This window comes from Aptenodytes patagonicus, chromosome 4, assembly GCF_965638725.1.
Source record: "Aptenodytes patagonicus chromosome 4, bAptPat1.pri.cur, whole genome shotgun sequence".
NCBI lineage: Eukaryota > Metazoa > Chordata > Aves > Sphenisciformes > Spheniscidae > Aptenodytes > Aptenodytes patagonicus.
The window spans coordinates 61,958,198-61,972,973 of record NC_134952.1 but is presented as its reverse complement, the minus strand read 5'-3'; the positions used below and the strand labels follow the sequence as shown (position 1 = coordinate 61,972,973).

Sequence of the window (14,776 nt, the reverse complement as noted above, 5' to 3'; positions counted from 1 at the left end):
AAAAAAAAAAGAAACCAACCAATACAAAGATACAAGACAAAGAAGCTCCTTGCTTCCTAAGTTAATATTGGGTCACCGTACAGATTTTACTGGAACTGCCCTCCTTCTGTGAAGTTATGACTGAGTCTATTTAGCATAGGAAGGGCAATGCTTCCAGGTTAAGGCAGGTGAAAGAAAAAGATGTATTAACAATCTTCCTGCTTATCAAAATACAGTACATGAAATATGCGGTTATTGCTCTGTTTCTGTCCAATGCATTAACGTGATCCAATTAACAAGAAACTGTGATGGACTGTTCTGGATGAAAGCATCTCCAAAACACTGCAGAGAAGAAAAGCAGTAACGATTCCTCGTGTCGGACCGCAAGCACAAGAGAGCACGACCCTGTCCGAACAGTCAGGATGAGGAAAGAGAGTCCCCAGATCCATGTCCTGCTCGAGGGATCCTACAAAGCAGCCTACGCAGCGGCTGACCAGGACAGAACAGCGCTCAAGCCGCGTCAGTTTTAGGCCCTCTGCAAGAAGGCAGTGCCACCCTCCCCTTCCTGCTTCGCACAGCCCAGGGGCACAAGTGGCGTGGACGTGGGTGCACTTACCCAGGCACGCAGAAGAGGCAGCAGACGGCCAAGTGACAGAGACGGATTCTCCGCTGCTTTAGTTAATGGTAAATACTTACTGGAATTGAGACGGGGCTTTGAGAACCACGAGAACTGCAGGTCGAAAGCCTGCACTTCAGCAAGCCTCTCACTGGCAAAATGCTAACAAGTGCTGCTCGGGCAGGGTTGGTGGGAATGAACGTTGTAAACGGAGCTTACAGAACGTTCCAGGAGTGGAAAACCCCTCTTGCTCCCTTCTCTGCGACATTTAAATAACTTAATATACTATCATGCATAGCAGAGTACGCTGTTGCTCAGGAGATGATTTTTTTCCTCACCCTGTCACCTTCAAAAATGGTTTTGGTTCCAGAATTGTTTTAATACTGATCCAGACTCCCAAGTTTTAAATGCTGGACAACTCTACAACACTTAGCTTGTAACAAAACCAGTGAGTTCAGATGAGGCAAAGACACTTTAAAAAACCAACCAACCACCCACCACCACCAAAAAGAAACCCAACAATCACCACCCAGCACTATGCATGGTATACTTGAGTCCAATTTGGATTTTAAATCATTCCTAGGGAGACCTACTTTTACTACCCACAGTAAAGATTTTTTGAGAAAATGAGCTCGCTGTTGTGGAATTAATAATAGGTCTTTGCAGATTGATATTCCCAGGAGATAAAGGGAAAGGGAAAAATATTAAAAATGGATGCTCCTGGCAAATGAAAAACTAATGGACCATATTTTCCCGAAGGGATGGGAAGTGCTTTCATTTTATTTCACTCTGATGACTATGCGAGACCTGCCGTAACAGGTAACTCTCAAGGAGCACTATTTCCAGCTAAATGGAAACACCTTGAAAATTTCATAGGGAATGCGGAGGAGAGTGTAAGTCATCACATACCAAATCTGAAGAGCACTGAATGATCGCGACACTGCAGCAGAATGCAGCTCTGTTTATGATTTACCTGAAAACCAAAAGAATTCTGCAACATTTCAACCTAGAGTTTCTGTATAACTGTGGCAGGAACAGCAGGGATTCAAACTGGAACCAAAGCCACTGTCAACTAGGAACATTGTTTTTTCAAAGCTAATCTGTATTGGCATCTGAGGTTCAACAAGGCCAAGTGCCAGGTCCTGCACTTGGGTCACAACAACCCCATGCAGCGCTACAGGCTTGGGGAAGAGTGGCTGGAAAGCTGCCTGGCGGAAAAGGACCTGGGGGTGCTGGTCGACAGCCGGCTGAACATGAGCCGGCAGTGTGCCCAGGCGGCCAAGAAGGCCAATGGCATCCTGGCCTGTATCAGAAATAGTGTGGCCAGCAGGAGTAGGGAAGTGATCGTGCCCCTGTACTCGGCACTGGTGAGGCCGCACCTCGAATACTGTGTTCAGTTTTGGGCCCCTCACTACAAGAAGGACGTTGAGGTGCTGGAGCGTGTCCAGAGAAGGGCAACGAGGCTGGTGAGGGGTCTGGAGAACAAGTCTTATGAGGAGCGGCTGAGGGACCTGGGGTTGTTTAGCCTGGAGAAAAGGAGGCTGAGGGGAGACCTCATCGCTCTCTACAACTACCTGGAAGGAGGTTGTAGCGAGGTGGGTGTCAGTCTCTTCTCCCAAGTAACAAGCGATAGGACAAGAGGAAACGGCCTCAAGTTGTGCCAGGGGAGGTCTACATTGGATGTGAGGAAGAATTTCTTCACGGAAAGGGTTCTCAAGCATGGGAACAGGCTGCCCAGGGACGTGCTTGAGTCACCATCCCTGGAGGTGTAGAGGTGCTGCTTAGGGACATGTTTTCGTGGTGGACTTGGCAGTGCTGGGTTAACAGTTGGACTCGATGATCTTAAGGGTCTTTTCCAGCCTAAACGATTCTATGATTCTATTCTATGAAAAATATTCTACTTTCAAACTCCTTTTAAGAGTTTCAACAACACCAACAGAACAGGTGAAAGATTTCACTGTTGGTGACATCCTTGAAGCCACTCAAGGTAGCTCACATTGTATTTACAAGTCAAACTCATGCAATTACCTGCATTTTCAAAACCGTATGGACTACTAGAAAATTAATTCTTAAATGATTTAGAAATCAAAGAAATCAAAACTGATTTGCATTATTTAATATTTATTGATACAACAGAAAAAATAATTTGTAACAAACCACATATTTACAATTTACACTGGAGAAAGATCTTTTAAGATCAATGAAACAACTTGCCCCTAAAACTGGGGTGTACTTCCAGTTAGATGGTAGTTACAGCGTTCTGTAGAACTCCCTTGCATTAGATGATCTTCAATTTGCAGGCAAAGCTATGGGGAAGAGGTTTCCAACAACATGCTTCTTGCTTTTGGTCTAAATTATAAAAAGAATAGAAATTAGTTCGAATTAACACAGTTAAAAAAAAGGCCTATCTGACTGTGCCACAGTATTAGGGAGTTACTAGACAGTAAAGTGGAACAACTGCAAATTGTACTCACAGCAGCAAGGACATTAGAGCATTCACATACTCCAGTGGCAAATCAATAAAAATATTAGTATCATTTCAGTTATGCTCAAAAGAGCACATTAGCCTAATTTAATTTAACTAACAGTGGTCTCTAACGAATGCATTCCTCTGTGCAAAGTTTGGAGTTGTCAAAGCCACACCTGGCTGCGACACCGACACTTGTTCTGCATGTATTTTCTTATGCTACCTCTAATATGAAATGTTGTATTTTGTGCAGGACCAAGAGGCCTCAGTAGTTAACGTGCATGTGAGTTCCACGCTATTTTTCTAAAAATCCTGTGTGATTTTAATTCACTTAAGTTCACCTTTAGGCAAATGGTCCACAATCTATGATTTCCAGTCCCAAAGGCCACACAAAGCTGCTGATAGCAGGGAAAAGTCCAAGAATTAAAACTGCTGCCAGATGAGACACTAACGCCTGATGCAACTCACCACACCAAGTGACAGCTGAGGACTATTACTCCAGATGTAGAGTTGCATGGGAAAAGCAGCTGCTTGATAGCCTGGACTGCGCAAGATGCCAAATTTTCAAGCTGCTTTAAAGCCCGCATACAGAATGAAGACTGCTGTTAAGACTTCCAAGTGAAAATAACAGCCCACTATCAAAATACCTTATACTAAAATGTTTTGGAGTATATATGCAGAAAATTGTCAGCTAATTCCCCAAAACTGATCAGCGGACTTCTCACCAAACCCAGGTACATGTCTTCCTTAGAGGGACACCTCAAAGACCAGAAGGGGAACGTTAAAGTTGACAGTTGTAACACAACTTAGTATGCACATTTCTTCTTTTACTATAGAGAAAGGGAAAACGGTGGCTGTTCACCAGCGGCCAAGCGCTCTGGCACACCCCACACACTCTTCCAGTTGGCATATTCATGGCCTGCTGTGTGACACAGAAAAGGCCCTCCACTCGAGGTGTACGGCATAAGGGTCCTCCCAACACAAGAGTGAACTAAACTCATAGAGGAGCAGCTTCCATAGCATGGGAGTCTCCGATTTCACAGAACGGCTGAGGTTGGAAGGGTCCTCTGGAAGTCATCTGGTCCAACCCTCCTGCTCAAGCAGGACCACCTAGAGCCTGGATTCAGATAAGCTCTCTCCCCCCACATATGAGCTTTTGTCTCCTGATCTCTTCTGTACCTCTTGACCTCTCCACAGCAACCACAGTGATAGAACAAGGATGCCGAGTGTGTACACAAACACTCTAATGTACTTTGCAAATACACACTCCCACCCACGGGCAGTAAGCAGGGTAGAACAGAGATGGCAGGTTCTCAACTGCGTGGATGGAGCTGGTCCACGTGGAAGGATATGTTAAATGAGCTTGGTCAGGTCTCAGCTCTGTCTCTAAGAGAAATGCATGAAGGTGATCCTGAAGGGCCACCCAGCTCTTCGCGCTAATTCAGTCCAGGCTCCTCCTTAGACACATCAAAAACCAGGAAGATTATTTTCTCCTGGTATTTACCAGAAAAGTCAGACAGCCACAGGGCGCGAGAAGGCATATGCGTTCACATCCATATCTGCAGCAATGGGCACACACTGCCATGCTAGATCTCTGTGCCAAAACCAGCTGGTGCCAAACGGCATTCCCACTGGCAAGAGGAATGAAGATGTACGAGCAGGTGAATGCCTGGACGAGCCTGCCAATACAAAATCAGGGTATGGCGTGGTGCCTAAGTGATGGCAGAGCCACGCCAAGATTGTGCCAAGGCAAAGGAAGTCACCAGCACACTGAATTAGAGCTACAAGAGGAGCAAAAAGCACAATGCTACGATGCTCTGGGATAAGTCTGTCCAGGGGGGATGGTGCTGGGATGGATTCTTTTGGCACTGCAGACCCAGACTCAACAGATGGATGAAGCTCAAGGGCAACACTGTGGGCCTGAAGCGGTCTCAGTTCTGCTTCTGCAGTCTAGAAAATGGCAGATGACAATGATAACAAATGCCTTGCCAGTGACATCCTAAACCGACCTTCTTGGGATTAAAACTACACAAAAGTCTTTCAAAGAATGGAGGCCAAAGGAAGCTTTGCATCACTTCTCCGAGCGAGAAAACTGGGAGCTTTGCCAGGCCCTGTACAAAGCTTGGAGGAGAGGTAGCAAAGGAACCTTCAGGCAGAACACCACCTCTGAAGTAATTCAAATACCTGGAACTGATTTAGAAAAATGATACAATCCTTGCAAGCGGCACAAAGACAAAAAAGAAACCTTTGGTAAGGGAAATGCATCCAAAAAAGGCAAGAAATTAGTTTAGGCAGCAAGACAAAAAATGAAGGAGCACATTGAAACTTGATACAGCAGCTGAGCTGAAACAGTGGCAGGTGAATGCCTCATCCTGCAGCCTGCTCCAAGGGGAAGGGGGAAAAAAAAGAAAAAAAAAATAAAAAAGAGACAAAAGCACACCTTTGACAGATACTTCAAGGAGACAACTGCCAACTTGCATAGCAGGACACAGTGCATCACACTGGCAGCAGGTGCACACGGAATTTCATTAAGAAAAGGAAATTACTATCAACACTTTTTTAAATACGTGAGGAGACCCCTTCTTTGTAATTTCTGAAATAATTCAAGTTCCAGATAAGTGCACACAAAAAAAAGGTGCACATTTAAGCAAATTCTTAGCCCATGCATGTGTCCAATTAATTAAGACAGGTTTTGTACTTCATCAGCATCACAGTTCCATGGAAATGGGCAAGGAGGGGCACAGGAGGACTGGGGCATGCACCTCATTTGCAACCCTCAGCATCTCACCAGAGATGAGCTTTGCAAGCTTAAAAAGTCCTTCGGAAGAGGAGCTAAATTATTTTCAGTAAAAACAATGTTACTATTATAGTTCCCCCCCTCTTTTCATCCATCAAGAAACACAAGTATGTCATGCAGCGTGGGTGCAGGATGTAAGCAACAGAAGCCATTTCATGACAAGGTGATGGTTTCTGTGAACTTAAGTGGGGTTAGCAACTGAACAAAATGAAGCTATTCTAAATTCTGATAATTCACTCAATGCAATTTGTTTGAAAAGTTAAACAGGATGCTGAAGACAGATTTGGTATGCCACAAAACGGAGAGGCAAATAAAGCAAACATTTAGTTACTTTGTCTTTAAAACACAGTGGGGCTTTTTCACTAGTTAAAACACTGTTCAAGTCTGGCAGCTGTGTTCTAATTTATTCCTGCAGCGACCTCTGTGCTTTACCTATGAATTACCTTCAGAGTGCACAGTAAGGCTTAGTTGCTCAACAGGCAAATGTCTGCTTCTACTAATATGAAGAAAATCAGCCATAATAAAAGTCAGAGAGCATTTGCTGGATGCAAAAAGGCCTCTGCAATTATCACTTAATTGTCCTTCACGGGCCAATACTGGGAGTCTCATACTTTACCCTTAAGGTTGATCCCTCCTTCAGCACTTTTTCTGAACTGGCTACTTAATTAGTCTTCCTTCCTGGGCTTAATTGTAAATTTGTTTTGATTAATTAGCCTCAGAGCTGACTTGGCACTAACTGAAATATAGAAGTGCTTAGTTTCTTCAGCGTATAGGCTACTGCATCCTAGGGGAGTCCCCTCTTTGTCAGCAATAAAATTTCAAGTTCAGATTGTGTTTGAAAAAAGCTGCTTCATAATTATCTTTCATTTCTCGTAATTGCCCCCTCTGTACTACAACACAAAAGTGATGATAACATAAAGAAAGGATAAAATTCAGTAAGTTCAGGCCTCTTGTTCAGTGGTTTACACATCATGTTCATTAGCCGAATCCTGCAGTTTTAGATAAGATGACTTAATGCTCTTAAATGTGAGTGATCATAGTACTACTAGAATCGCAAACCAAGAGTGTAGGTTACCAGCACAAGACAGCTGTGTTCCCATGGCACCGACACCAGAAAGGTTTCCCTTACCCATCAGAAAAGTCACATTCTACTCTTCCAAAAGTTACTGAATTTCATTGAAAACCCTCTGCACAACCTAGACAAGCCAGTCTGCAACACCTTTGGACACTACTATTGTTCTTCATTATGTTTACACCTCTCATATCACTCCTTTCCTCCCCCTCTTTATGGCACATTGGTTCCAGAAGACACCCATGCAGCATTACGATGCATCTGCCATCTTGATCAATTCTCATTTCAGCTACTGTTACTGAAAACACAGGAAAAGGCAACTGCAAACACCATGACCATGAAAAAAATGTAGTAAGCTAAATAAAATAATGTGTGTTTACAGCTATTGTACCCATTTAATAAACTTCCTAAATAGTTGTCAGGAGTACTGCAATTCTTCAGTTTTCAAATTTAAAAGGCCTTACCTATCGAGCTGCAAAGAGAAGTTAAAAATTTTACTTGGGACATTAGTATATTTTTCTGTGAACACTTTTAGATTTGCATCTCAACTGAACTGTCAGACTGAGCAAGTAAACACTTCGCTTCTTTCAGCTTGTTGTTTCAATTATTGCCCCTCTCATGCTCCAAACAAGAAAAGACTGCAGAAGTGGTGCAAAGTAAATGTGGTTTTACAACCTTTTGTGTGCGCCTTTACTTGGGCACAGGAGTTTAAATGAAGCAAACCAGAACAGGAGCTTTGTGTGTGGGCTTAAGAACACAGAGCAGCTCTGCAGGCACTCCTTTTAACATATTCATTCCCCAATAATCTGCAGCCAACTGTTTTGACTGATGATCAACTACTGTTTTCATCTTAGAACTGGACCATAGGAATCACTGTGGTTGTCAAATCCTAAATGAAGCTTTTCCATGCAACCTGAGAAACATTTGGCTTCGAGATCTCTTCTGACTACATTTGTGAACATCCACGAAGCGATAGGATATTCTGAAGAGGAAATGTACCCGCTTAGAAAGACTAAGATATTCACTTACAGCAGCTGTCAATACCATTTAAAGAGGCATGTTCCATACTCTTCAGTTAGATGTATTATCTGCAATCAATCACCACTTAAAGTAAATCCTGTATTACAAAAGACATCATGCAAGAGAGTCTATATATCAGTAGAAATGTAAGAAATATTCCTTCATGCTGAAATGCCTTTTCAGCTGTTATGAAATGAGGAAATAGCTCTCTAGGTTTATTGCATTCCCCAACTGTTAATTTAAAATCATCTGCAGATAACCAATTCAGCTGTGTACTTGAAAAATAGAAGAAATTGTGTATGTGCCTCAACAGTTTGTTTTATTGGCGCTGTTTATTTTTCTGTAATTACTCAGCTCATATTCTCTTCTTTATGTTTACAAAGTTGTATAAATATGGATGTGCACACATATCCAACAGTTTTGCAACCATTCTTCTGCCACTTTAAACTGCAAAAAAGCTTTGTTCAGTAAAACAGGAACAGCTTTCTAACCAAATGAAACTACAAAAAGATAGATTTTCAAAAGAGCCTACTAACCAGTAAAGTAATTTTTTTTCAAAGGGAGCCAAAGCATTCAAAAAATCTGACTTTTTATTGTGGTGGGACATTGTCAGTCAAGCTCCTTAAAATAAGCCTCCAGTTGTTACCACAATATCTACCATAGAACACATGTACTTACTAACATGAAGCTGATGAAATATGTGACGCTGCTTTTGTTTCCAGCTCTCTCAATTACTGTTGACAGAAGGCAATGAATTAATATACTAAACCAGTGACATCCTCCAGGAACAGTATGTGTACCACACAGGCAACAGAAAAGGCCACGTCTCTTTCATGATGATGATCCCAACTTCATTCCACAGCAGGTAATACTGGCTAACCAACTTCAGCCTAGATTAGCACAAACCTGGCTCAGATCTCTACTGCTATTAGAGGTGATGTTCTGTACTCTAGTGTAAGTTACAGTTGTGCCATCTGAGCTGAATATATAAGCCATTATAGTCTATGAAATAATTTAAAAGCTGTTTTAAAAGCTACAACAGGCAAACAACATTACAGAAACCCTAAGAATATATATTTAAGCTACAGACCACAACATGCTCTGTACGGGCTATTACTTTAGCATTTTACCAAGTCTAAATAATTTTGCCACATATCTATTTGAAACCATCACAGTAGTCGGTGGAAGTTAGATTACTCAACAGAGTAGAAAATACGCTGATAAAAAGAATCACACATATGCAGGAAGAAGAATGCTAACTTCTCACATTTCAGAGAAGGCTTTTTTATTTCTTTGCAATATCCGATTTGGTAAAGGAAAAAGTTAGACCACCAAAGGTTACCCATGACTACTAGTAGCCTGACGTACACAAAAATGTAGGAAGCGGGAGCCAAAGCAGGACCAGGTAGAGGTGAAACATCAGCTGCTTCTTCTGACTAACGACTGATTGTTTGCCACACTGCACAACTCAGCACCCATAGGAGTCCTGGAACTCAGGACATTCTCCTGCACCTCCTCATGCTACATTCAGGCTAATGACACGGAAGCAAGTTTTTTTACAAGTGTCAAGTTGAAGAAAAAAAAAAACATTTAAAATGCAATCCAGACAAATGGTGATAAACCTAGCTCAACTCAACTCCTGCTGTGCACTAATGTTTTAAAAAACAACTTTGAGCAAGTGGCTACAACTAGTACAACACACGTACTAACAGAATGAACTTAGCAAGGTTCAGTGCCAAGTCCTAATGTTAACAGAAAATGATTTACATCTCCTTGCAACAGAATTCAACTGAATTTATCTCCATCTGTAACACACTCCTTTTCCTCCCTTTCAAAAACCAAACTCTACTGAACATAGATGCCAGCCAAGGACAAACAGCCATGCTTGAAGCCCCATCTAGCGACAAATGGTGGAATTGTTGCTAAACTAAAGCAACATCCTAGATACATCACCATGCTTGGCACAATTGATTTTGCTACTTAAAAAAAAAAATAATAAACCAAACATTTTGAGATGTAGTCCAACTACAAAGTGTTCTCTGCAAACTATACAGGACATTACTCCCAAGAAACCGACTAGCCAGGAAGCAACAAAAGCATCCAGCCTAAAAAGTTACATACTTTACCAAATCCACCCTATTCTGTTGACACTCCCAGCCATAGAATTAGGAAAACACAGGCATTCATGGCACGCTTACCTCGAACCTGCACTTGAACATCCGCCACTTTCCAACCTGTGTCAGGAAAAGGTCTGCACACGTGTTACTTCTGCTTAAGAAAACATCCTGAAGGACGTATTTCTCATCATTTACTCATGACCCAAAAGAAAATCCACTCAAAACCCTGCTGCCAAGTGGCAGTATAGTGCAGTGGGGGAAGACACATCGCTGCCTGATACAAGTCACTTCTCATCAGAACCCACCAAACTGCAATGCATTGCTGGAAAGCAGCAGGCTGCCTCGAGCTCTGTCACAACATACATCCACACTTTCCTTTAGGGCCATGAGCTCCATAGTCCATACACGTTCACTAACCCCTTAAGAAAGTACCCTTCTGCTACCCAATCTGCAGACAGGTAATGCAGAAGAAAATTTGCAGGGTACCTTCCTTCTGAACTTCCTGGCCTTTAACACAACTGAAAAGTGGTCTTGTTCTGACTTTCTGCTGGAGCCAATAAGCTTGTTGAGCTCAGAGACCACCTCATCCACGCCCTGACTGCTGGGAGTCATGCTTGGGGCGAGGAGCAGAGAATCTTTGGTCTAATGCTAGCCCTGTACTGTTTTCCAAGTGGCAAATTTCCAGCCCTCTGCAGGCCTGAGGAGTTGAAAGACTTACAAACTAAACGTTTTAGTGGGTGGGATCCCCTCAAGCAGTGGAGACAGCATGTGTGCCCATCTGGTAGCTGGTATGGATCCAACACAGAAGGGACAATATTTGAATCTTGCTGACCTTGAAGAGAGCAACCCAAGCCCAAAATTTAGAAAAGCTGCCAACAACAAATTATTATCAGCTGTAACTAAATTACTTTTTTAAAAATTTTAACTCTTAAACTGCTTACAAAAGTTGAGGCTGGGAAAAAAAGAAAAAAAGAGGTCCTTCTGTGCAGTCTGAACTTTGACAGCAAATAGTTCATATCAAGACAGAGGAAGAACTAAATGGCAATGGGCATGTTCCTCTGTTTCATCTTCTCAGAGTTAAGCATGACCTAGCCATGAATGCTAAGATGCCACATAACTTCTAAGTATTTCCACTGTCAGTCTATATATGCACTAATCATAGGAACTACTGCTTGAAAGAGAATGATAAAAAAACATATTATCTCAAATTCCCCAGTCTAAAGGGTTTTTCACAGAGGCATGGTAATCTTGGTGTCCAAGCCATTTCACAGACACACGAAATTAGCTGGCAGCTGAAAGCTTAAGGGAAGCACTAAAGCCAATTCATCTTTCCTACTTTAATGTATACTCTAGATTTAGCATAAAGATCATGGCCAAGACTGTTTACAAGGTCAATACTCAATCCTCACGTCCTTAAAGTTTACGATTCCAATTCCATTTTCCCTATCTCCTTCTCTTCTAGAATAGCAGTGACCACAGAGAGAAAGCACCCTACCAGAATAGCTGTAGTTTATCCTTATCTTCAGCCAGAAGGAACCTTGAAGGGCTTGGGAGACAAATGCTATGTATACCATCTGCTGTCTAGACTTGGCTTCTGGAGTATACAGTATAATTACAGTTTTCCCAAAGGTCGTCATTATTATCCAGGAACACAGCAAGCAAAGCAAAAGGAGATATTAATGACCTATTGCTGTTACACAAAATAAAGCTATCCACAATGTTCAGAGCTAATCAAGCCATAGCTTACATACAAAAGATACAACCGATAAGCTCCTACTTAAGAGCTCCCATTTTACAATTTGAATATGAGGCACTAATCATACATCTGCTAGACGAGGAAGAAACTCCTGTCATTAACATATTAGAAGAAGGTTGGACCCCAGCACACAAGTATTCCAGCAGCCCATCTCCTAGACAACAATTACTGGAATGTGAACAGCATGGTCCTACATTTAAATAGTGATTATTCTAAGCGATTTGTGCCAGGCAGATGTTAAGACTATCAGACGTTACCTGAAGACATCAAATTTTTTTCAAGTGCTAAGCATCTTTAGGGAGATTAGGCATATAAATACAATTTGGAACAACAATGTGCTTTAGCCACAAATTTTATACGTGTATCTTCCTGTCTTTGGATGACATAAGAACAGTAACTGATGCAGAGTGAGGCCCTTCAGTATGTCATGTCACTTTGATAGCAAACTACTGAGGTTCTTTTGGTTTTGTTCTTAACTCTTCTTACGTTGATTTCAGCTGCTCTATGTTAATTTGTAATGTTAAGCTGGGCACACTCAAACACTTTTTGTATGTAAAAGAACTTCAAAACATACAAAAGCTTGAAAAGTGTTTCAGCAAACTTTTCTGCAGAAAGTTCTTCACCTGTCTTTTTTGAGTTGTGTGAAGAGAAGAACACTTTCTTCATTCAGAAGATTACGTATGTTATATCCATTTCCTACAAATAAAAACAGAGAAAGTTTTCTTTAGAAGCCACTAGCAATTTTTGAAGTCCTGTCCTGTCTTCAGCCAAGTGTATTTTTATTTTAACAGAAGGAGTATTAGCCCCTAATCTAGGATGCCAGTCTTACAGGCACGTCATTGCATTTCAAAGAGATAACAAGGAATACAGCTAGTGTCATTTATTTTAACCTGTGGTAAGAATAAAGTGCATCTTTGCTGAGAAGATTTTTACTGAAAAGAATGTAAGCCCTCTGCTCTCAAAACCCACAAGAAAACTTCTAAGGTGACTGAATTTACTTTAATTTATTCCTGTAGAAAATCTCAATTAAAACTGCACATGGAAACTTATCTGCAGATCTTCACTTGGTATTTGCATACTAACATGACCACAAATAAAGAAACAGCTAAAAGGCACTGAATGTCGGGAATGAGCAACATCCTAACATTCATATACAGCCACACTGGATGAATTACGAAGAGATCACCCATCACAACCATTGCATTGCCCATCCAGGCATACTGAGACAGGCCATCAAGAAGCAGGGAAGAATGGAAATGAAGCACAGATCCTTAGGGCCATACGGAACTTTCCGCTGTTTGATATAATCTGCTTTCCCAAAAAGCAAACTACAAAAATGTCTCTGCAGACCCCTAAACTTTTAAGATTAAAACAAACAAAAAAGCTTCAAAGCATCAAGCATTAATTGAACAATGATTGTTCAATCAGGACGTCATGGTGAAAAGTTAATGGAAAAACAAGTGGTAGCTTGTCATTTTCTAACATAGCCTCTTCACAAGAAAGCTGTACAAAAGCTCTCTACAGCTTCATGAACAGCCTGCTTTACAACTACTACAAACTCTCCTGACTAGCATCTTACCCACTGAAGGACAGCTTCCCATATGGAATTCATTCCACTTTTATCTCAGAAGGGCAAAATCAGAGGTGTCCAAATTCTCAACAACCCACATGAAGTTACAACCTGTTCAACAAGACATTCTGCACCTTCTATATATCAAGCACAAAGTGTAAAATATGGTGAACTGATCCAAATGGATTTTCATAATTTTACGCAGAAAAAACAGCAAACAGATGGTGACCAAAACAGTTATATTAACTACCACTATATTAAGCTGTCTGAAGTTTCCCCAACATTATAGCTAGGGACAGAACCAGAATACCAAGAGAAATTCACTCTTAGAACTTGGTAGTGTCACAAAACCTTTGAGGCCAACTCACATAAACAAGCAGTGTTTGTATCACTGCATTCAAAGGTTAGGTCATCAACCCACGTCCAGTGTTGGGTCACATTCCTTTCTCCTTTGCAGACACCAAGTTGGACGGGAGTGTTGATCTGCTCGAGGGTAGGAAGGCTCTGCAGAGGGACCTGGACAGGCTGGATCGATGGGCCCAGGCCAACTGTATGAGATTCAACAAGGCCAAGTGCCAGGTCCTGCACTTTGGCCACAACAACCCCATGCAGCGCTACAGGCTTGGGAAAGAGTGGCTGGAAAGCTGCCTGGCGGAAAAGGACCTGGGGGTGCTGGCTGACAGCCGGCTGAATACGAGCCGGCAGTGTGCCCAGGCGGCCAAGAAGGCCAATGGCATCCTGGCCTGTATCAGAAATAGTGTGGCCAGCAGGAGTAGGGAAGTGATTGTCCCCCTGTACTCGGCCCTGGTGAGGCCACACCTCGAATACTGTGTTCAGTTTTGGGCCCCTCACTACAAGAAGGACGTTGAGGTGCTGGAGCGTGTCCAGAGAAGGGCAACGAGGCTGGTGAAGGGTCTGGAGAACAAGTCTTATGAGGAGCAGCTGAGCGAACTGGGACTGTTTAGTCTGGAGAAGAGGAGGCTCAGGGGAGACCTCATCGCTCTCTACAACTACCTGGAAGGAGGTTGTAGCGAGGTGGGTGTCAGTCTCTTCTCCCAAGTAACAAGTGATAGGACGAGAGGAAATGGCCTCAAGTTGTGCCAGGGGAGGTCTAGATTGGATGTGAGGAAAAATTTCTTTACTGAAAGAGTGGTGAAACATTGGAACAGGCTGCCCAGGGAAGTGGTTGAGTCCCCATCCCTGGAAGTATTTAAAAGATGTGTAGATGCAGCACTTAGGGACATGGTTTAGTGGGCATGGTGGTGTTGGGTCGACAGTTGGACTCGATGATCTTAGAGGTCTCTTCCAACCTTAATAATGATTCTATGATTCTATAATTCATAACCCTATACTTTCCCACTCTCTACTCAAACTTCTCCTCC

General features: G+C 42.3%; 1 protein-coding gene across 2 annotated transcripts in view; it reads right to left on the bottom strand.

Moving 5' to 3' along the window:
• Nucleotides 1–2,703: 2,703 nt before the first annotated feature.
• The window catches only part of CENPC (centromere protein C), a 29,843-nt gene continuing 17,770 nt past the window's right edge, over nt 2,704–14,776 (bottom strand). Inside the window, exons 18-19 of one of the 2 annotated variants that reach the window (XM_076336954.1) lie at nt 12,448–12,520; nt 2,704–2,944 (exon numbers count right to left, since the gene is read on the bottom strand). In XM_076336954.1, coding sequence (XP_076193069.1) covers nt 2,902–2,944; nt 12,448–12,520 — 116 coding nt within the window. In that variant the 3' untranslated portion in view covers nt 2,704–2,901. Of the gene's footprint in view, nt 2,945–12,398; nt 12,521–14,776 lie in introns of both variants that reach the window. The other variant, XM_076336953.1, reaches the window with a different exon arrangement.